Source organism: Sceloporus occidentalis, unplaced genomic scaffold (genome assembly GCF_023333645.1).
Source record: "Sceloporus occidentalis isolate IW3139 unplaced genomic scaffold, rSceOcc1.0.p SCAF_20, whole genome shotgun sequence".
NCBI lineage: Eukaryota > Metazoa > Chordata > Lepidosauria > Squamata > Phrynosomatidae > Sceloporus > Sceloporus occidentalis.
The window spans coordinates 11,598,218-11,620,644 of record NW_028317000.1 but is presented as its reverse complement, the minus strand read 5'-3'; the positions used below and the strand labels follow the sequence as shown (position 1 = coordinate 11,620,644).

General features: G+C 41.4%; 1 protein-coding gene across 2 annotated transcripts in view; it reads left to right on the top strand.

Annotated features, from left to right (window-relative positions):
- Nucleotides 1-22,427, top strand: part of RPS6KA4 (ribosomal protein S6 kinase A4) — a 32,333-nt gene that overhangs the window by 5,841 nt on the left and 4,065 nt on the right. The window contains exons 2-16 of one of the 2 annotated variants that reach the window (XM_089482814.1): nucleotides 2,906-2,977; nucleotides 4,100-4,318; nucleotides 6,160-6,275; nucleotides 6,654-6,761; nucleotides 7,339-7,419; nucleotides 8,750-8,853; nucleotides 9,469-9,619; nucleotides 11,477-11,638; nucleotides 13,878-14,003; nucleotides 16,412-16,545; nucleotides 17,361-17,454; nucleotides 19,199-19,369; nucleotides 19,602-19,793; nucleotides 20,725-20,884; nucleotides 22,251-22,414. In XM_089482814.1, coding sequence (XP_089338940.1) covers nucleotides 2,906-2,977; nucleotides 4,100-4,318; nucleotides 6,160-6,275; nucleotides 6,654-6,761; nucleotides 7,339-7,419; nucleotides 8,750-8,853; nucleotides 9,469-9,619; nucleotides 11,477-11,638; nucleotides 13,878-14,003; nucleotides 16,412-16,545; nucleotides 17,361-17,454; nucleotides 19,199-19,369; nucleotides 19,602-19,793; nucleotides 20,725-20,884; nucleotides 22,251-22,414 — 2,054 coding nt within the window. The remainder of the gene's footprint in view (nucleotides 1-2,905; nucleotides 2,978-4,099; nucleotides 4,319-6,159; nucleotides 6,276-6,653; nucleotides 6,762-7,338; nucleotides 7,420-8,749; nucleotides 8,854-9,468; nucleotides 9,620-11,476; nucleotides 11,639-13,877; nucleotides 14,004-16,411; nucleotides 16,546-17,360; nucleotides 17,455-19,198; nucleotides 19,370-19,601; nucleotides 19,794-20,724; nucleotides 20,885-22,250; nucleotides 22,415-22,427) is intronic. The other variant, XM_089482815.1, reaches the window with a different exon arrangement.

Sequence of the window (22,427 nt, the reverse complement as noted above, 5' to 3'; positions counted from 1 at the left end):
TCTGGTTCGGTGCTAGGGAATTCTGGGAATTTGTGAGACATTTAGCCTTCTCTGTCAGAGAGCTCTGGTGCCACAATAAACTACCTATACTAAAACGTATTTAAAGCGTTGTTATTAAACCTTTTCCATATACCGGAGAGGAGAGTGAGGAGAGAAGGCAGGAACTTAAAAATGACACTTTCCTCACAAAAATATAACCTGAGGAACGTTGATATCCACTATATAAATATGCAGCTAATGAAATATAAAATGCTTCAGGTTCAAAGCCACAGGATGGCAGCCAACCCACCTCCGCAGGGAAGGTGTCTCATGAGTCTTCTGTGGGCCACCATTTGGGCTGGTTTTTCCTGTGGGCAAGTCCTGGCCTGGTTCCTCTCAGCCCGGTTGTGACTCACAGGCTAGAAACTGAGTCTCCTTCTCTTTGTCCCCAAAAAACCCAGGGTGGAGATGTGAGATATGCATGGCAGCCGGGAGAAACTGGAGAAATGGGTCATTGTTGATCCTTCTTCTGGCCTACCTTCCACCTTGAGGCCTGAAGACACAGGGCATTTTGTAGTGGATAACTGTGTTAAAAGCTAAGTGAGGCTGACAGCTGAAGATGCACCAGCACTCAAAAGAGAGAGAAATGTCACCAAAAATAGCCTAGCTTGCTCAAAATGTAATATTATAGGTTGAGTCTCCCTTATACGCAAATCCAAAATACTCCAAAATCCAAAACCTTTCTCTGAAAATTTCTCTGAAGATGCCAGTCGCAGAGGCTGGCGAAATGTCAGGAATAAACTCTTCTTGAGCATGGCCCCATGGCCCAAAAAACCCACAGAAAACTAGGGATGCTGGTCATGAAAGCGTTTGACTTCACATCCAAAAACCTTTCTTCGTAGGTGGCTGAGATAGCGACACCTTTGCTTTCTGATGTTTTGTTTCTTGCACAAAATTATCTGAAATACTGTATAAATCTACCTTCAGGTTGTGTGAATAAGGTATGTTTGAAACATAAATAAATTTCATGTGTAGACTTGGGTCCCATCGCCAAGATATGCAAACATTAAGTATATGCGAGTTTTCCAAACTCTGAAAAAAATCCAAAATCCAAAACACTTCGGGTCCCTTATTTTGGATAAGGGAGACTCAACCAGTACTTAGCTTGCACTCCTTTATAGATTTTCCTGGGCGTAAGTCTCATTGAATTCAGTGGATCTTACTTCTGAGTTGTGTTAATGGTCTTACTGTATATACTCATGTATAAGTCTAGAAATCTTAGTCAAAAACTGACCCCAAAAAGCCTAAGTCATCTTATCCATGGGTCAGTCTAAGTACTGTACTTCACCACTTTTTAAAAATGAGCTGTTCCCTGGTAAAGGGCAAGAGCACAAACAGTTATTCCTGATGGGATTTTGTAAATTCTTTGGCATTGTTTACCTTTGCTTTATCTTTTAGATCCTTTACTACATGCCCATATGTTTTACCCTTGACTCATCCCTGGGACATATCAAAATCCATAATTTTCACCCCAAAACCTGACGTGGACTTATACATCAGGTCAACTTACAGTCGAATATATATGGTACTTCTCATATAGTTGAATATATACGGCACTTCTCATTTTACTATATTTAATTAAAATAAGGAAGCATCAGTGTGTTTAACACATTGCCTGGAAGGCAGAAGCAGGTATCATGTCTTTATCAGGAACTGGTAGAATATGGCCTCAGTGCTTTTCCCCATGTCTCAGTAAAGTAAATTCGACTTGCCCATAAGCCACTAAGTTTAATGAAAAACACTAAGGAAATTATTACACATGGCTTTTAAACTGCAGTTATAGTAATAAAATAGCACCTTTGGCCATACTTATCGTGCAACATCGCCTCCGACCCATTGCTGCTTTGTGGTTAGGGCGTCCTTTTTTCAATGACAGGGGAAGTATGCCAATATCTCCCAATCGCACAGCTGTCCCAGGATGCCTCAAGTGTGAAATGTTGCTGCTGTGGTGGTTACAAAATTGGCAGTCACATGGTGCCAGTTTCCTCCTTTCCCCTTGTTCCCACTGGCGATTTCCAAGCAGCCTGATTTGCCATTATTAAATTTATTTTCTTCTTTTAAAATCTTTTTTAACTTCAGTTGCATTAGCAGAACTGCAGAATTGCTTTTAAAAAGTAATAAAACAAAATGCATGCTAGGTAAGGCATAGAGCTGGTAGGTGGAGTAAAAAGGAAGTAAGAAAGAGAGCATCATTGAGAGTTCCTGCATGGCAGAGGGTTGGACTGAATGGCCCTTGTGGTCTCTTCCAAGTCTATGATTCTGTGATCATGGCTTCAGCCCCAGTTGCACAGTTACAAAGGCATGCGATAGTAGCTGCTCACGAAACCAGTATGTTTGTGTTTTCATTGACTTGTGTGATCAAGTCCTAGAATCATAGAGTCTGAACAGGCCCCATGGGGCCATCCAGTCCAACTCCTTGCCATGCAGGAACTCATACTCAAAGCACCCCTGACAGATGGCCATCCAGCCTCTGTTTAAAAACCTCCAAAGAAGAAGACTCCACTACACTCCTGGGGCTGAAATTAACATGAATCTCTCTCTCTCTCTCTCTCTCTCTCTCTCTCTCTCTGTGTGTGTGTGTGTGTATACACGCTTGCAACTTCAAGTTGCCTGTTGACCTGTGATGGCCCCGATATCACCGAAAACAATGAACTTGTCTCACTGGCTTAAATGGGTTTTCCACATGCATAATGTTAGCTGGATAGGAGGGCTCTCCTTTTATAAGTTGCAAATTTATATTGCAAAATCTAAATGTGGCAAATTGATAACGCAATGAATGACTTCTAGACATGTTGTTCCCCCTTCTTCTCCAATTGTAGCTTGCCTTCTTCACTTTACTGTGTATTTTTGTCTTATTCCCTAACAGCAAATTTGACGGGTCATGAGGAGAAAGTTGGCATGGAGAACTTCGAACTGCTCAAAGTCCTGGGCACTGGAGGTAAGCAGAAACAAGCTGTTGTGCCGCAGAGGGGTTAAAATTATTTTTGTAAAATGTTTTAACCCACAATGCAACTACCATATACACAAGGCGACAAAGGTTAGGAAGCAAAATCCAAAACTCTCAAATGCTATAGCAAATGTAACTTCCAATGTCTGACCGACAGATTGACATTAAATCTGGCCTTGGTTTGAAATTTGGACTGAATTATCAGAATAGGGGCATGAAATGGTGAATGTGGATAGGCATTATTTTGGAGGTCCTCGCTGACCGTAAGGGAAAACATTGGATTCTGTATGCTTCTCATTATGAACCTATACACTATATATAAGGATGGCCCAGGAGGTTTTGCTGCCTAAGCAGCAGAGCAGCAAATGGTACTGCCAACCCTCCTAAACTTTTAAGAGTAATGAGTGCCAGCCAAGATATTTTGACACAGGAGACAGAAAATCTTCCTGTCTCTAGCGGTATAGTAACAAGTGAAATAACTAACCATTTGCTGCTTTTTGTTCACATCCAAAATCTGCTAACTGAGGTGGCTAATGAAATCTGAGGTGAAATAAGTCACTACAGTATATACTCATGTATAAATCTAGAAATTTTAGTGAAAAAACTGACCCCCAAAAACCTAGGTCATCGTATCCATGGGTCACTGTAAATACTATACTTTTTAAAAAATACTTTTTAACTCTTATTAAAAAGCGAACCATCTCCTGGTGAAAGACAAGAGCGCAATCTGTCCTGGAAGCACTTATTTCCCTCTGCTCTCTCTTCCATCCATCTTTTAGTGTGAGCGAAAACAGTTATGCCTGCCATAATATTGTAGGTTCTTTGGCATTATTTTCCTTTGCTTCATCATTTAGGTCCTTTGTTGCGTGTCCCTAAGTTTTACCCTTGACTTATCCAAGGGTCATGTTAATATCCACAATTTTGCCCCCAAAGCCTGCCCTCAACTTATACTTGAAGTCAACTTATAGTCAAGTATATGCTGTACTGCAGTTAGAAAGAGGCAAAGGGGCTATAAGAATGGGAAGCAGAAGGGTGAAGGATAAAAATAGTATAGGGTTGTGTAATGGGGCTCTGTGAATGAGTATCTTAAGCCATCTATCATCTCAACCCTAGCTTACGGAAAGGTGTTCCTTGTGCGGAAGCTCAGCGGCCACGATGTCAACAAGCTGTATGCCATGAAAGTATTGCGGAAAGCAGCCATCGTGGCCAAGGCCAAGACAACAGAGCACACACGCACGGAGCGGACGGTGCTAGAACATGTCCGCCAGTCACCCTTCCTGGTGACACTCCACTACGCCTTCCAGACGGACTCCAAACTCCACCTCATCCTAGGTATGAAGCTGCAATTGGGGGTTAGGATGAGAAAGGAACTGGGAGAAAGGGAGATGAAGGAGCAGAGGATTCAAGTCTGCTTCCAAAATTATTTTTAGATCTCATGGAAAAGCTGTAATCCTCTAGATGTTGCTGGAATGTAACTCCCATTATCAATCTTATGCTGGCTGCAGCTGATGGGAACTGGAAGCTGATGGGAGTCCAAAAAATATGTGGAGGGTTACAGGTCCTTCGCTGCCTGTGTAATTTATTTAAGTTTTTCAGGTACGCAAAGCCAGTGTACATTTGTTTTAAAAAAACAAGACAAAGTGTTGATTTTTAGTGGAAAATGTGTAGTCTGCAAAGACATTGCAACATCAATTAAACTGGACAGTTGAACAGAAAACAGCAATAGAAGAACTTTTTAAAAAGCCGAGTAATACCATTAGTCAAAAATTGAACTTTCTTAAAACTTGCCTGAATTGTTAAAAAAAACTATTTGTAATGGCAGCAAAAAGGTAACAGAAATGATGCCAAATTATTCTCCCTGGCAAGTGAGGTGCATGCCACAGGTTGCATGCATCTTTATCTCACCTGCAGAAATGTCTCCAGGGAGGACTTTAATACCTGGGCAGCTTCCTAAGAATATAAAAAGAGTTGTACCATGCAGAAACATAGCAAGATCAGACCAAGGCCTTCTCTTTGCATACTGGCCATCCAGATAGCCCAATGGGAAAACCCCAACAGCTCCCTCCCATCCATGTTCTCCTGCAATTGATGTTCAGATGCATGGTGCTGCTTCTGACACTGGAGGGTATACATGACTGTTGTGACTAGTAGCCATCGATAGCCAATTCTTCCATGTCTGTTCCCCGTAGGATCATCCAAATTGTATCGTCAATCATATTTTATATTAGTGAGTTCCACAGTCTCCTCATGCAATGTTTGAAAAGTCCTTTTTGTCTGCCCTGAATCGCCCATTAGTTTGCAAAAGAAACAGTCCTTGAGGTATCTTAGTTATAAACCATTTAGGGCTTGGAAAATTAAAACAATTTAAATTGGACCCAGCAATTTAATTACTGGCAGTTCCCTAAACCTAATTCTAGCAAGTAACCTAGTTGCTGTATTCTATATTAAAATAATTAAAATAATTACAAACACAGGCACGCACATATGCTAGTTAATATAAAGACATCGTCCTTATATCTATATAAGCCTCAGCATCCATGTCCATTCTCCACAGTAGTGGTGAACATACATGGATACTGTAATTGTTACATATTTCACTTGATTATTTAAGAAAATGTTTATACTGCTTTTCTTTATTTTTGTATGCAATCAGTAGGGTGATATTGGGACACCATAGCAGTAAGCCTCTTGGTTTCAGTTACTCTTTTTTCTTCGATATTTCTGGCTTAAATTCAGTGCTAGTCTTACTGTTGTTCATATTTCTGAGCTTTTCTGTGCAACCAGGAGGACCTGAAACCTTGAAAAGCCTTTTGTAAAAAGTGACCTCTGTTTGCTGTTATTGAAGAATAGAACTTTAGATATATAAAACTCAACCTTACAATGGAAAAAGCCACCAAAAAGCCCATGCTGGACAAGGGAACACCCTTTTACGTTGGTGTAAACCAGGGATGGGAATTGTGTGGCCATCAAGATGCTGTTGGGCTGAAACTCCTAGGGTAGCCTTGGCCAGTAAGGAATGCTGGGAGTTACAGTCCTAAGAGCATCTGCAAGATTACACAGTCCTCATCCTTGGTGTAAACTCATTAGGACTGCAGGCAGTGGATCAGGAGGGGAGCTTGAGATTGTGTCCTGGGTGGACTTCTTGAACTGACTTTCTATCTCTTCCCTCCTAGACTATGTGAGTGGTGGGGAACTATTCACCCACTTGTACCAACGAGACCACTTCTCTGAGGATGAGGTGAAATTTTATAGTGGAGAGATAATTTTGGCACTTGAACATCTGCACAAGGTGAGGAGTGGGATGGGAAGAAGCTGGGTAAACTCATTTTCCCACAGAAAGTAGTGATGGCTTCTTGGGTCAAGCACCTTTCTTGCAAGGTAGGTTCAAGCTCAGCATCTGCAAGTAAAACAATCAGCTAGAATATGAGAAGAAGATTCTCACCCACCACTGGAAGTCATTACAATATAAGAGCAGTGTGGCATAGAAAGTTATTTGCCCACCCAATTATGTGCTGGGTTGGTGAAAGTTGTAGTCCAGTGCACCTGGGAGGGTACCAGATTGTGGGAAGCCTGGTACGTTAGAATTCAAAGCAAACAGGAAGAAAGTTAGCCTAGTCTCATAGATCTCACAGTAAATTCTGAAATATGCACTCTTTCTTGTCCCAAGCTTGGCATCATCTACCGTGATGTGAAGCTGGAAAACATCTTACTGGACAGTGAGGGCCACGTGGTGCTCACAGACTTCGGGCTGAGCAAGGAATTCGTAACTGAGGATGTGAGTCTGGCTCCCTGTGGAAATCATTTCCCCATCCCAAGCAGTAGTAAGCAGGCAGTGAGTGTAAACATGCTTGAGTAGAAGCAACAAACTCTGGTTCTGTATTTGTCTGTTGCCAACTGATGCCGACTGACCCTGTCCAGTTCTTGTCCCTTTAACAGCTTGTGTGCAGTCTTGATAATTTTTTTCATGGCACAGACGATACCTTATCATTTGGTCATTAAGTTGTGTTTAAATTAGAATAATAGCAGCTAGTTTAAACATTGACAACTCTAGGGATGGCTGCTGTTTTCTGAGTTATAGTAGGATGTGTCCTTTTTTTGGTCTGAATCCTATTGGAAGTATATATAGATTGAATCAGTTGTTGAATGGTGAGTCAGCCTGGTGAATCAACAGTTGTTGAATGGTAGGTCAACAATCCCATTGCTTCAATGGATTATTATTATTATTTTAGTTACTTATATCCTGCCTTTCTCCCAATATAGGGACTGTAGGCAGATCTCCTCTTACTGAAAGTAAAGTTTAGATTCAAGTCTATTTCTTTTTCTCCCCCTCCCACAAATGCCCTCCACCACAGAAAGAACGGACCTTCTCCTTCTGTGGCACCATCGAGTACATGGCCCCAGAGATTGTACGGAGCAAAAGTGGTCATGGCAAGGTGAGACACTTGATATAGAGGAGAGAGGGCTTGGAATTGGGGCAAACCAGATGTGGAAATCTGGTAGGGAAAGAGCTGGCATGGAAGATGAACTGGGAAAGATGTTGATGTCATGGTACTACAATTTTAATTTTACATTTCAAAATAATATAAACCCCTCCCACCCCTAGCTACAGAAGACAGCACTTGGCAAGTTACGAACAGAGTGAGAATAGGATGTGACAAGTCAGAGGAGGTACCAATGTGGAACCAGTGTGGTACCACTGAATCATCATGAATCTGGCCAGGTTCAGGATGGAGCCAGAATGGAACCTAGTGAACTCTGTGTGCCCCAGGCTGGTTGCATAAAGAAGCGGAAAGGTTTAATGAGTTGAAGGCACATCAGATAGTTGCTTTGAGAAGAACTGCCCACAGTCTGTAAAATATCTTTGCTACAATGCCCTTTCTGATATTCTTGTGGTTCTCCATTTTAAAGTTCTTCATTCATGCTCCATAGTCTGAAGGTCCCCCCCCCCCCCCCCAATATATATCAGGTCAGTATTTCTTGTTTGACTACCCTTAGTAGAGGAAGCTGGAATCAGCCTGCACTCATACTTCATTGTTTCTCTGCAGTGCCTCTTATAACACGTTCCTTTCTTTTCCTCTTACCTCCCAGTTTGGCAAGGCAGATTCCTAAGTTCCAGCAAAAGGCAAGGGAATTGGCCTATTTAATTTCTTTCCTTGTGTGCTCTCTTAGAAGTGTTTCTAGTCACCTGGACTGTAAGTTCCAGTTCAGGTGACCACCGACTTATAAGTTCCAGTGCAGGCTACCACCAACTTAAAAAGTAGGATGTGGGGGTGTGTGTCCTTCCCTGTTTCAAATATTTTGACCTACAAATTCCACACTGTTATACCACTGGTAATGCTGATGAGAGTTACTGTCTAAAAACATCTGGAAAGCCAGTTTCCCAATCCTGTTAAGCAAGTGGTATAGGAAAATTGGAGAGCTTTCTTAAAGGAAACTGAAGGCTAGGATTTGGCTGTTAACTGGCAAATCAAAGCCTTCTCCCATGTCTCCAGCGGAGAGTTTAAATACCTTTTGTTTCTTGCCTTTGTGTCTTAACAGAGAAGCCTATTTAACACACTTTCATGTTCATAAAAATTGACTAACCACAAAGTTAAGAACAAGAAGTACTGATTCAGTTTGGTTTGTAATTTCTTCTTCTTTGGAAACTGACAGCTCTTTAAACAGTCTTCTCATCACCACTGCTCTCCAGATGTGTGTGAAACAATCCCCATCTTCATTTCTAACCATCTTGGTGGTGGTGTGTTGTTGTTTTTCCCCTGACAGTCTGTGGACTGGTGGAGCTTGGGAATCCTGATGTTTGAGCTGCTGACAGGCGCTTCACCCTTCACTTTGGAGGGCGAAAAGAACTCACAGGCTGAGGTTTCCAGGTGAGGGTGACCCTGGGTCCATAGGAGAGACAGCTGTGGAATTTGGGGGTGGCAGGGAGGAATTAAGAAAGAGGCCAGGATAGCGTGGACTAACTGGTGGAGGAGCCGAAGGTTGATGAGATAAGGTATTAATGTCAGATATATATGGAGAAGCAAAAGGGGTGGGTATTGTGGATGAGTGCAGATGTGAAAAAGCTGACAGGTAATAATGTGCTTCTCCTATTAGTTTAGGAGGACTGGTAAAGGAAGGAGTTGTGTGAATGGCAAGACCTTACAATGATGGGCAGAACTCACATGTGTCAAGAGGGATGGATATTGGCAGGACTAATAGTAAGACTTAAGAACAGATGAACAGCCCTGCTAAAGTCAACCAAAGGTCCAGATGCCCTTGGGAAACCCACAGAACAGGAAAGAAATATATTCCTCTCCTCTTGTTTGCCTGCACACAGCTGGCAGTTGGTGACATTTTGTCACTGAACCTTAAGGCAGCATAGAGCCACTTCTATTGATAAACCTATCCTCCATACTTTGCAGCATAAGAAGAAACCTGAAGAAAAGGTGGTTGATAGAAGGGGGAACTTTAATGGAATAATGAAGTCTTTATCTGGGTTCTAGGCGGATTCTGAAATGCAACCCTCCATTCCCATCAGTCATCGGTCCTGTGGCCCGTGATCTGCTCCAGAAGCTGCTCTGCAAGGACCCCAAGAAGCGTTTGGGCTCAGGGCCCACTGGAGCACAAGAGATCAAAGAGCACCCCTTCTTCAGGGTGAGGTCTGGTTTCCTTCTTGCCAATGCTCCCCTACACAAGACCACCTATCCTCTCTCCCACATCTGGGTCCCATTTTGTTCTCCTGATTAAACTGACACAAACATCCCTAACCCAGGGCAGGATTCAGAGGGGTTGGACTATAGTTCCCATCTCAGGTCATGCTAGCTGGGGATGGTGTCCATTATGTTCCAGCCCCTTCTAGGTTAGGGAAAGATAGACTGATATGTTTTTTTGAACTTGCCAAGGAAGATTTTTGGGAGGGGGAGGTTAATTTTATTGGTTAAGACAAAACACTGAATACTTAAAAGATATCTTTGTAGGCAGCCAGAACACTGACAACTGTTTATTTAACAAATAGGAAGACTGAGTAGACTGATATAAATGGCATTCCAAGCTCCAGCAACATCAGCTGCATTGGCTGTGCAGTTAGTTAGTGTTCCATATATATATATATATATATATATATATATATATGGGGGATTACTACGCAAGGGTGCTTTTGCACTGTAATTGTGCAGTTTTATAGCATGAGTACAATGGTAGCAATAACACTATTAATGCATTTATTTCTGAATTACCTTTCAGTAGCTCAACAGTCCTTGTTTTGTGACAGATATTTCTGGTCTCTGTTTTCTGCACAACGCACATGATCCCAGCCTCCACTTCCTTTTCTTCCTACTTTGCTCATGCATTATTATTATTATTATTATTATTATTATTGATGATGATGATGAAGATTGAAAACCAAACAGATAGTTGCAACATGTTTGAATCCCATATGCCGGCAGAGAGTCTTGGATTAAAGTATAATTCATGAAGAAAATATGGAACAAAAAACAGAGCTAAATAACAAGTCAATTTATTGCAAACCAAATTCTACTTTGTGGACTATGATCATTACCAGAAACATATACGTAAATAAGTACACTAACAACTCAAGAATTGGGTGAAACTAGCCTTCTTCACTAAACTGGAAGGTCCGTGACATAACAGAAGCAGGGACAGCCACTCACACCACTTCAACCTCACAATAACCCTGCTATAGTGCTAGAACAATACGCACCTGCACAATCATGTTAGTGTAGCAGTATTGGTGGTTCTTGACTAGTATCTCATTAATGCAAAATTGTGTGATAAAAACTGGTGTATCAGTAAAGGATGAGCGACGTCATCATGCAAAAAGGAGAGGAATCATAGCTTGCAATTCCACTTCACTACCATCACTAGCACCTTATGTGGTGATCTCTATAGTCCTTGAGAGTTAAGTTTTCTTTGTGTTGGTACAACAGAGCACCAGAATAGTGCATTGCAGTAAGAAGAATTAGGGCTTGGCTGTATGGTTAGACAGAGTGAGGAAGCTGTCTCAGGGAGCAGATGTGGGAGGACATAGGAGCTCCCCCCCCCAAAAAAAATATATCTGTTTTTATATTATCTTTCTAATAGGGAGATAGAGAAGTTCTTGAGGGATTTCCCCCTTTTATGTGTCAAAATAACTTGGCTGGCCCTGCTTGCTATGAAGCTTGACTAAGGTGGATAGCAATATTGCTTGCTGGGCTTTCCTTGGGCAGCACATTGTGCCATGGACTTAGATCACCCTACCTAATGGATTGCTCCTCAGACTTTCCACTCACAGGGTCTTTACATCTCCTATACTGTTCTGTTTAAAAGTGTTGTAGCTGCTGTTATTTCTTGTAAGAAATCTGTGGGGCAATAGAGATGGGGGCAGAACATGACTCTCTTTCCAAGTCTATAGACCCTTGAAAAGAACTACAATGCCCAGGATTCCATGGAGGAGAACCATGACAGCTAAGCCAGTGCATATTTATCATGTAGTCACAGCCTTAATCTTTCCAGGGTCTGGACTGGACAGAGCTAGCTGCACGCCGGATGAAGCCTCCCTTCAAGCCCCTTATCCGTAGTGAGCTGGATGTTCGAAACTTCGCAGAGGAGTTCACCAGCTTGGAGCCCATCTACTCACCTGCTGGGACCCCTCCCAGCCTTGATCGTGTCTTCCAGGTGAATTCCAGATACAGCTGAATCTATGATGGGGCCGTGCTGTATTTAGTATCTCACATATGAATCCAGTTGTTCTGTTTCAAAAAGAATGCAGTAGAAGTAGAGAAAGGTATCAAAGGGCCCAAACAGACAGGCCAAAATAAAGCTGTTTCGGGTCACTTTAGAGGTATGCTGTTTAAATGATGCATGCGTGCTAAAAGGCCGGAAGCCACACCAAAGCCATGCTTCAGTCCTAAGAACTGGAGCGCAGCTTTGGCACAGCTTCTGGGCTCTTAAGATGCATGTGTCATTTAAACAACATACCTCCAAAGTGACCTGAAGCAGCTTTATTTTGGCTTGACTGTGGGCCCAATGAGAGATTGTGGGGGAAAGCTTAAAAATTTAATGTTTTCTTTAAGGACTGAGAGGATATATAATCTGGGGCAGGGCTAGGGTGGCTATAAGCATGCAACAGTTCCCACAGCTTGGTTTCACTGGCCACTTTGGTGCTTGTTTTGGAGATGCTGGTACTCCTGGGAAAGGGCAAACTTTGTATTATTGAGGGGGAAAGGAGAAGTGTTTTTACATTGGCTTAAATTTGGTTTTATAGAAAGGACATGAGTGTATTTTACATCAAGCTATAGCTCTGAATCAATTATTTGGTTAAATTAGCATTCCCTGGTCTGGTGCCCAAAATGTTTGTACAAGACTACAATTCCCCCAACCCAGCATAACCCATGGAGATTTGGAATTGTATCTAAAAGGCAGCACATTTGGAAGAGCTGCGTTAGATTGACTCAATTTCAAAAAGTTTAATGGACTTTTAAAAAGTGTTTTCCTTAAGTAGCAATGCAGCAGTTTTGAAAAAAATAATATAAGTGCTTACATTAAAAATCAAACTAGAAAGTCCTTGTGAGCAAGAAAGAGGAATGCTTCTGCAAAGGTTAGCAACAACATAGACGAATCCTGGTCTTACAGCAAGGAAAGTATTTATTCCCCTTTAGAAGCATTCATTTTTTCCATATGCAAATATACATAATAAATTCATTTTAAAGCTAATTCTCTAAAACTCATATAATGAATCAACCCAGGATTTTTTCATTTAGGTAAAAGGATCCTTATTATTTGTTGATTTTTAAAGTTGAAAGAATTAGTCAAACTCTAAAGCATAAGACCTCCTCTTGCTCCCAAGCTCAAACACAGTCTGTTTTCCTGATCATATCATTTCAGGAAGTTCTTTGCACAAACTTCCTCATGAAGTGGAACATGAGGTTTGAATGAAAGTGTGTGTGTGTGTGTGTGTGTGTGTGTGTGTGTGTGTGTGTGTGTTTAAACTCCTCCATGTTTTTGCCAGCTGCGAATTCCCTTGAGCTTCAAGTTTCAGAAGGCTATTTAATGCCTCTTCATTTTCCTTCTCTAGTTTACAGTCACTTCTGGAACAAATATGTGATTCGTCTTCATAGGGCCGTCCAGTCCTATCAAGTAAAAATCTACCATGTGGATATGAAGCAAATTAAGTAAAATGACTTCAGAGACATAGTCTTGTTAGTCTGGAATATCAGTATGTAAAGGGATCTTTAGCACCTCTGAGACTAATTGAGCAAAAGAAGTTGTAATACATGCTTTCAAAGACTTCTGATGTTTTGGTTCTAGATGTTCCAAAACTCCCTCTACCATTTATATGGTCATCTACTCACCTAGGCGATAGGCAACATCTTTACTCTTGCTTTTGTCCTTCAACAACCATAATTAAAATAGAACTTGTCACCTCATCACCATACCCACAAGTTTACATCTCTATGGCTGTTCATAGAAGCTGATTATAAAGGTCTGTCCTGGGCATTCCAAGCATCTGAGGAAGTAGACCAAGTCTACGCAGGCTTATGCTACAGTGCAATATACTTATTTTAAAAAGGAATCATCCCCTGGCAAGAATGTAATCTGCCCTGGAAGCACTAACCTCACTCTGTTCACTCATCCATACAGCTCTTAGTATGAGCACAAACTTGCCTGCTGGAATTTTGTAAGTTTTTTGACTTTGTTTTCCTTTGCTTCATCTTTTAGATCCTTTGTTACATGCCTCTAGGTTTTATACTTGACTTATCCACAGTTTTGCCCCCAAAACCTGCCCTCCACTTATACATGAAATTGATTTATGGTTGAGTATATACAGTATCTCACACACGACATAGAAACTGTGGGCTTGACACCTCTGAGCTACCTTTGAGAAATTGCTAACCCCTACACTTTTTTTTAAAAGGGGTATTCCTTCATTGCTCCTTCCATCCTCTTCAACCGCAATGCTGTGACAGCTGACGTCCTCGGGGCAGCGCTGGATGGGGAGCGCCCAGGAAGCTCTGCTGTGGCCCGTAGCGCCATGATGAAGGTAACAATCCCCCTTGGAAGGGAAAAACAGAAAAAATGTGAAGGTGAGGGAGCTGCCGGGGGGCTCTACTGAAGGGAGATTTTAATAATGCCCAAAGGAGGCACTTTCTAATCTGTCCTACAAAGCTGCTTCCTTAATAGGCAGAAAGTTATCGAACCCTTGTGAGCTTTGGGCCACCCATAGCTTTTCATTCAACTAGCTGAAAGCATTCTCTTAACCACATCTTGCCATGGGGGTGGAAAATACCTGTTAGCCCCAAGTAAAAAAGCCAAAAAGCCTTTGACACATCATGGAAAAATAACCTGCCATTTTGACATGGCATTGATCATGCTTTGTGATTGACTGCAAAGAGATGCTGGTTATTTTAAATTTATGATTACTTCTCTCTTGCTCCTTGAATTACAATCTGCCTGCCCCATATGTGGGTTTGCCATACGCAGATTTGAGCTCACGCGGACAGCAAACCTGAGGGAGGACAAAATGCCACGCGCGCCAAAGAGCGCGCCCCCCATTAAAATCGACAGGACTTAAGGTCCTGTGGTTTTTCCCATATGCGGGAGGGGGGTCTGTAACAGATCCCCCGCGTATACAAAGGGTCCACTGTACTTTCAGAAGTATGGCCTGATCCACACTAACAAAAATTTTTATACTCACATTGATTCTGGTGCAGTTGTAACACATGATGTATAGCCATTTTCATAATGAAAGTACTTCTTTAAGGCTTTATTGTGATTTAGAAAAACTCACTTTTTACTCTGCAGTTTCCGGGGGGTGGGGTGTTTCCTGGTTTTTTGTTTTTTTTTGCAAGGTGTGTTCTGTCTGATCGGTGTGGCATCAGAGACAAGGTGCATAGTTGTGAGGGTGGTGGGACAGATTGGTAGGTAGCATGCTCCTTCCAGCAAGTATGTTGTTGCCCTTTTGTTTTTAACATTCAGTGTATAGTGTCACTGTTCTGAGGAGTGGTGTTATGATCAGATATTGGAGTTTTCCTTCACTATTGAATTGGAAGAGTCCAAAATTCTTTTTACCTCCAAATATTGTTCAACATCCACTAGAATAAGAGGAGGCGTTTTGGCTGAAAGATGCCACTCACTATTCTCAAATACCAGTTTAAGTAAGTTGAAATGAAAAATAGGGTGTAAATGTATGTAAGTCTTGGACAGCTCCAATTCTGCCGTCACTTGGTGTCCCAAACATTTTGTCACAAAAGGCCCAACAAACTTCATAACTAGCTTTTTGGAAGGTTGAATACTCTTCAAGAATTTGGTAGAGAGGTACACTGAATATCTCACTTTAAATTCCCAAATAAGACCATGTTATTTGTCAGCGTATTTCTTAGAAGTCCTTTGGCCTCTTTCAGAGCCAATTCAGTTCCAGGCCAAGCATCACAAACTTTTTCCACCAACTCAGTCACAAATACCAGGTCAATCTGGGTGACCATAAGGCTTGGCAATGCCCACAGGTTTTCACCATAGATCACCAGAAATGGAGAACGTCCAGTGCTTTGATGCACAGAATTATCATAAGTCATTTCTGGAAAAGGGAGTAACTTATTCCAATTGTCTTGTAGATAATTTATATGATGTTTCAAATAGATAGATGTCTATCTGTCTCTCTATCTATGAAAGGGTAGCATCAGTAGGAGTATCTGCAACAACAGAACTCTATCATAATAACTATATCTTCTGATGCAGGATCTTGGCCAAAGTCTTAGGTCTTCTGCTCCTATTTATCTATATCCTCCCTTTCCCCCAGATGGTTTACAACAATTGAAACAATCATAGTTGAAATTTAATAGCATGCAAGTGTGAAAAACCAATTAAGCCATCATAAAAATTTGAGAACACTTAAAACAAATTAAAACATCAATTAAAAGTCCAGCTCATTGTTCAAGGCCTATTTCCCCCCTTAAAATCAAATATCAAAGCCTATAAAATAACAAGGATTCCGTCTACTCCCAGTGAGTTAGTAAGAAGGACACCAGTTTAGTCTGGAAGCAGCCATCAAGAAGGCTATTTCTCATGTTCCCGCGAAATGTCCCTATGAGGGAGGTGGCACAGAGAGAAGAGCCTCCCATCAGATCTTAAAACACAGGTTTATATGGAAACAATTGTATGGGAGAATTTGTCGTTGTTGTTGTGTACCTTCAAGTCATTTCCAACTTATGTTGCCCTAAAGGTGGACCTGTCACAGGGTTTTCTTGGCAAGATTTGTTCAGAGTGTGCCTTTGCAAACATTGACATTTTTGTTGAGGTAAACCAATTTAAAAAGTTAAAGCTTTTAAATGCAATGCTTTTGAATGACTGATGTAGACAGAGGTTTCCTCCAATTGTCTGGGTCTGTGCTTGGGACATATCCTCTCTTAGAGTCCTACTCTTAACTCCCTGCTCTCTCCCTCTTTTGCCTAGGATTCTTCATTCTTCCAAAAGTATGAGTTGGACTTGAAGGAGCCACCACTCGGTGAGGGAAGCTTCTCTTTATGCCGTCGCTGTCGGCAGCGCCAAAATGGAGCAGAATTTGCTGTCAAGATTATCAGCAAAAGGTGATTTTCAGTGCAAGCATACCTCAGTTAACAAAGTCTGACAAAGAAGTTCCTTTTTTACAGTCTTTTTACAGGAGCCCAGCCCAGCTCCCCTTTTCTTGTCTTCTGTCTACCTGGAATGTTTTGTTTTGTTGTTGTTGTTTTGTAGCATTGGCATTGGAAAGATGGTTAAAAAGGCCTGTAAAGAGTCCTATCCCCATTCTTTCCATCTTTTTGTCTGCTTCTTCTGTTAAAGAAACAAAGACCAGAAACACATCTACTGCGTTAACTGAGGTATATCCAATGAATTAATGAGAAAGAGCAAATTAACACTGGTTCCAGTTTAGCAGTTTAAAATATTGCCTATTGAAATGACTTTTGGGAATTTTAATGAATTTGGTATAATGAATTAATTTTCAATATTTCCCAGGCTCTGGTGAGAAGCAAGATGTCAGACTAGATAAGGCCATAGATTTGATTCAGCTGAGATCTTCTTAATCTATCTTAAATTTGGTTCTTGAATGACCAACCATTGACTTCACTGGGATGCCTTCACCAAGGCAAGCAAAGAGTAGGCTGGGAGTGGAAAAGATGGCCCTCCAGATATTGTTGGAGTCCATCTTCTTCCAGATTCCTAGCTAGCACAAGCCAATAGTGGAGTGTGCCATTGAGCAACATTGGGAGGGCCACAGGTTTCCCTTTCATGGCTTTGGAGAACTGTATGCATTCTATGTTTTAGTTATTATTTTGTATTCTGTATTTTTAGTCATTTCAATGCATGGCATTGCCATACCAAAATGGCTGTGTTTCTAACTCCATCCCACTCCTAAATCCAGAATGGAAGTGAACACACAGCGTGAAGTGGCTGCCTTGCAAATCTGTGAAGCCCACCCAAACATTGTCAAGTTACATGATGTCCATCATGACCAGGTAAACCCTCTCTGTGCTTTTTTGCTCCTAGAGGTGACAGCATTCCCCATACAGAAATCCTATTATAGCACATCCTTCTCTTCTTTCCTGTTTATTTAGCTACTATGTTTATAGTCCATGTCTTACTTGTAACAGCTCCCAGGGTATACCAATGGTTCCCAACCTGTGGATCGAATGATCTTTTCACAGGGGTCGCCTAAGACCATCAGAAAACACATATTTGCATGTAGCAATGAAAATGATTTTTTGGTTGGGAGTCGCCACAACATGGGTAACTGTATTAAAGGGTCGCAGCATTAGGAAGGTTGAGAACCATTGGTTTACACTATATGTACATTAAGAAACTCAGCAGTACAGAGTGCCAGAGGTAAATGGAATAGGATTTGGAGTTCTGTCCCATATAAATTGCTATCTGCAATTGCAAAGAAAGACACTATTAAAGAGTATCATCAGTGCGCCCCTTAAGACTACACAGTATGAATAACAATCTGTGAGACAGATGCTGGAGAGACTGTAATAATGTTGATAAATGTGGGTTGGTAGCTCTAAAATAATTCCATTCTGGCTGGAAGTTCTTGATTGGATTTTTAAAAAATTACAAAGATATGCACTTTCAAATACTTTACTGATCTTAATTTATGATTAAGTAAATGAAGATGTTCCATGTAAAGATTTTATATCTGCCTTGCCCCATTCACCTCCGCCCATATCACACGATTCAGAATCCTTAGTAATGTTTTATTGGTACTGGTGTAAATCATAATCCCTGCATATTGCTGAATGTTATGGCAATAGTGGTGGCATAAACAACTGGAAAAATTAAAAACTATACTTTTAAATTGCAATAGCATAAGCGTAGCCTAAATGTACATTTACATAGTGTCAGGTAGTTTTTTAAAAACCCAAGGCCTTTCCTGTCTTGACCTGCTGAGCCTTGCCCCAGTCATGCCAAGAGCTTGGAAATTCAAAGATATAGCCATGTTAGTCTGTAGAATCAGTATGTAGAGAGATCTTGTAGCACCTTTGAGACTAACTGAAAGAAAGAAGTTGGCAGCACAAGCTTTTGTAGACTTCAGTCTACTTCCATGAAAGTTAAATTTAAAAAGCTATTAGTTAGTTATTAGTTCTGAGACAATGCCACCAAGTAATCTGTTGCTATTATAGTTACAATTTGGGGAAAGTACTTGTAGACTATACTGTTATTCAAAAGTAACTGTAATGATTACTTTTTTTAAAAAAAACTTCAGAATGTTTCAAGTCATTGACTTATAAATAAGTAATGAGGCCATCCCTTATAATTTTAAAAAAATCAGTTATGGGAATACAAAAGGAGTAAAATGTACCATGAGCACTTAACAGTTCTGGTATTCTTTAGTTGTTATTTAATTAGAATAGGTATGAACTACAAGTGATTTGTTTTTTGTAACAAGTTACTTTCAAGCACAGTTCCTGCAACACACTTTTGAGACTAACTGAAAGAAGTCAGTAGCGTAAGCCTTTGGAGATTTAAGTACGTCCAATGAAGTAGATTTAAGTCTACGAAAGACTTCTTTCAATCTCAGAGTGCTACAAGATCCCTTTGCAACATGTCTTATGTGTGAGCTTCCTCCTGAGTCATCTGAATGGCAACAAAATGGTGGCCTAGAAAGGCCATTGATTTTATCTAACATAAATAGTCCTTTTGAGCTTTACACCGAGACCTGGAGCCAGTTTCTTAATTCTTTGTCCTTTTCCTTTTTAACAGTACCATACATATCTGGTGATGGAATTGCTCCGAGGAGGGGAACTCTTTGACCGCATCAAGAAGAAGCAGCACTTTAGCGAGTCGGAAGCCAGCCAGATTATGCGCAGCCTGGTTTCTGCTGTCAGTTTCATGCACGATGCAGGGGTTGTTCACCGTGACCTTAAGCCTGAGGTACTGAAAAGAGGAGGGATGAGGAGCTAGTCATCTAGCTCTTGGTAGAGGGCTTTGGAGAGTTGGGGTTTGCATAGGGGTTTTCCCCCATGCCACTTTTCTTAGGTTCTGGCCATTCCTGGACCCTCGCACCAAGACTGATGGCTGGAAGCCACATCCTGGGCAGAGCAGGGGGGAGGCCAGGACAGAAATAACTGGAAGCCCAATTGCTTTCTATGTGCTCCACTCTTAGAACATCCTATATGCAGACGAATCGGAAGGAGCCCCTGTGAAGGTGATTGACTTCGGCTTTGCCCGCCTGCGACCTCAGAACTCTCAGCCCATGCAGACACCCTGTTTCACCCTGCAGTATGCCGCGCCTGAGCTCTTGCAGGATGGGGGCTATGATGAGTCGTGTGACCTCTGGAGCCTTGGGGTTATCTTGGTAGGTGAGACGGGAGCAAAATAACCTTCACGGAAGGAGTGGGAAAACAAGAGTCAGGGCTAAAATGTACCCTTAAGAGGCTTCTACTTGACCCAGATCACTTCCAAGCAGCCTTGTTTCCTCTTTATGGATCTACTATAGCTTCTTTTATGAATATACTATAGCTTCTACAGGCTCATGGAATCAGAGTTGGAAGAGATCCCAAGGGCCATCCAGTCCAACCCCCTGCCATGCAGGAACTCTCAATCAAAGCATATTCAACAGATGGCCATCCAGCCTCTAGATTTAAGTCTATGAAAGGCTTCTTTCAATCTCAGAGGTGCTACAAGATCCTTTTGCAACAGGTCTTATCTGTGAGCTTCCTACTGGGTCATCTGATTGGCTTCCTTTATTTATATTCTATTTCAGAGAATTTACAACATAAATCCAATATTCCTAACTTGTTCCAAAAAGCCTGTATCACTTTCTGTTCCTTACCAGAAGTGTTGCAGCTTTTCTCACATCCAGCACCATCTTCACACTTTCCAATACTTGCTTACTTCTTTTCTTGGGCTTTCTCTACAAAACATGAGGATTGCTAACTTTTCCCCCTGCTTCCTAGTGAACTGAGGTGGTTGTTCTTGTGTTATATGTATTTATTTATTTATTCAGGTATCATTGCATTTCCTCCCTATTCCTAAGGTTCAGAACAGCTTACACTTACAATTTAGACAACGACTTTTAAAAAGAGAGGGGAGGGACTAAGTACAGAACTTTTGTCTCATAATGTTTGTGTTAAGACATCCCAAACCAGAGATTTAACTGGGAGTGGCATGCTGTTTTTGCCCTGCTCTGATGGGTGTGTGTTCTCCAGAAATGTAGAATTTTACAACACCTTGTAAAAGCAACACCTTGACCAGTGCACTATCATGTGTTCTCCCACCCCTTGCAGTATACAATGCTCTCTGGACAAGTCCCCTTCCACAGCAGCCAGGAAGGGAGCGCTGCAAACCACGCAGCAGAAATCATGCACAAGATCAAGGAAGGTCGGTTTTCCCTGGAGGGCGAGGCCTGGAAGAATGTATCCGAAGAGGCCAAGGAGCTGGTTAGAGGTGATGGTGATATACTTCAAACTGAGGGACATATTGCGGAAAATGAGAGGAGACATAACCTGTGAGAGGATGGAAGGGGAACTCCCAGAGTATTCTTATTCTCTGCTTGGAGTTTTGTATGGTTGGGAACAACTCAGGATTTATGTGAGGAAAACTACGTTGCCTCTGCAGAAAAATCCCCAAATCATATTGGTGAAGTAGGGAGAGGGATCTCTGATTTTAGGAATTTAAAGTCTGTAGGTATCGCTGAAGAATTTCTGTTCATACAAAAGATGAACAGGCTAGTTAAGGAAATACTGCGTTCTTCTGGACAATCCATCTTGGTCTGTAGCTACGTAACTATCATGGTTATGTGGCAATATAGTGCATAGAGGATTCCGGCCCCTGTCTCTGGCCCCTTTTTCACTACAACCACCACACCATCTTTTTGTAGTAGTATAAGGTGTGGCCCATACAATAACAAGTCATTTTTGTGTGTGGGGGGGGAGTGAAAACCCTGCTTAAAAATATACATGCAAACAAATAATTAAGGATCAGACTTGTGGTTAAAGGATGGAACAAGATGTTAAAGGATTGCCTCTTTTATGTTTCCTCTATGTTGGTGGGTAATGCTTCCTGTTTACATGTGCATTGGGTTTTTAATTTCTTTTTTATTAGCTTTTGCAAGAGTGCTTTTATTGATAATGTTTTTATAACTTTGAGATATTTTGGCCAAGGACCGTAAATAAAATTACAGTTAGAAATGAGGAACATTTTTTGAGCTGGTGAAAATAGCTGCTTTCAGCTTTCTAGCGTTCCATTAAATTAATGCAACAGAAGAATGAAGATAACAAACACTTGAATTTTAACTTTAGTAAAGCCCATATATTCCTGTGTACTGAAAACTAAGCTCCATTGCAAGCAGTATGGTGAGCATACATAGCACAGCAGCCTTAATAAATCAAGCCACTTCTGATGTCGTTTCTGTTTTCTTGGTTCTGGCTGTTTTTTGATTATCATATGTAGCCATGAACTTAGTAAACATTGAGCTGCAGACCTGCCTCCAAAACAATGCACCCTAGTAATTTTTGTGGCCTTTTCAGCCCCCCCATGACTCCAATAATAAAAATAAAAGCTTACTGAAAAAGGATACATTTCCATTCTTAGACGCCGTCAGGAGCTGTGACTTTGGATAAAAACAATATGCACTCACCCCCTGGTGCCACATTATGTGCCCTGCTGGTCCCACCAAATGAAACTGGCTACTTCCAATGTATAATTATTCAGGGCCTGGTGCAGCCTTTGAGAGATCCTGGAAGCAAAAAACTGTATTTTTGCCTTCCATTTTTAAATTACTAATTTATCTTCCACTGGCTTATCCGACCAGGTCTCCTCACAGTGGACCCTGCCAAGCGGCTGAAGATCTCCAGCTTGCGCTACAGCGAGTGGCTCCTAGATGGAAGTGCCCTCTCTTCCACCCCGCTCATGACTCCAGACATTCTGGAGAGCTCAGGGCCAGCTGTGCGAACTGGCGTCAACGTTGCCTTTATGGTAAGATTGCTGA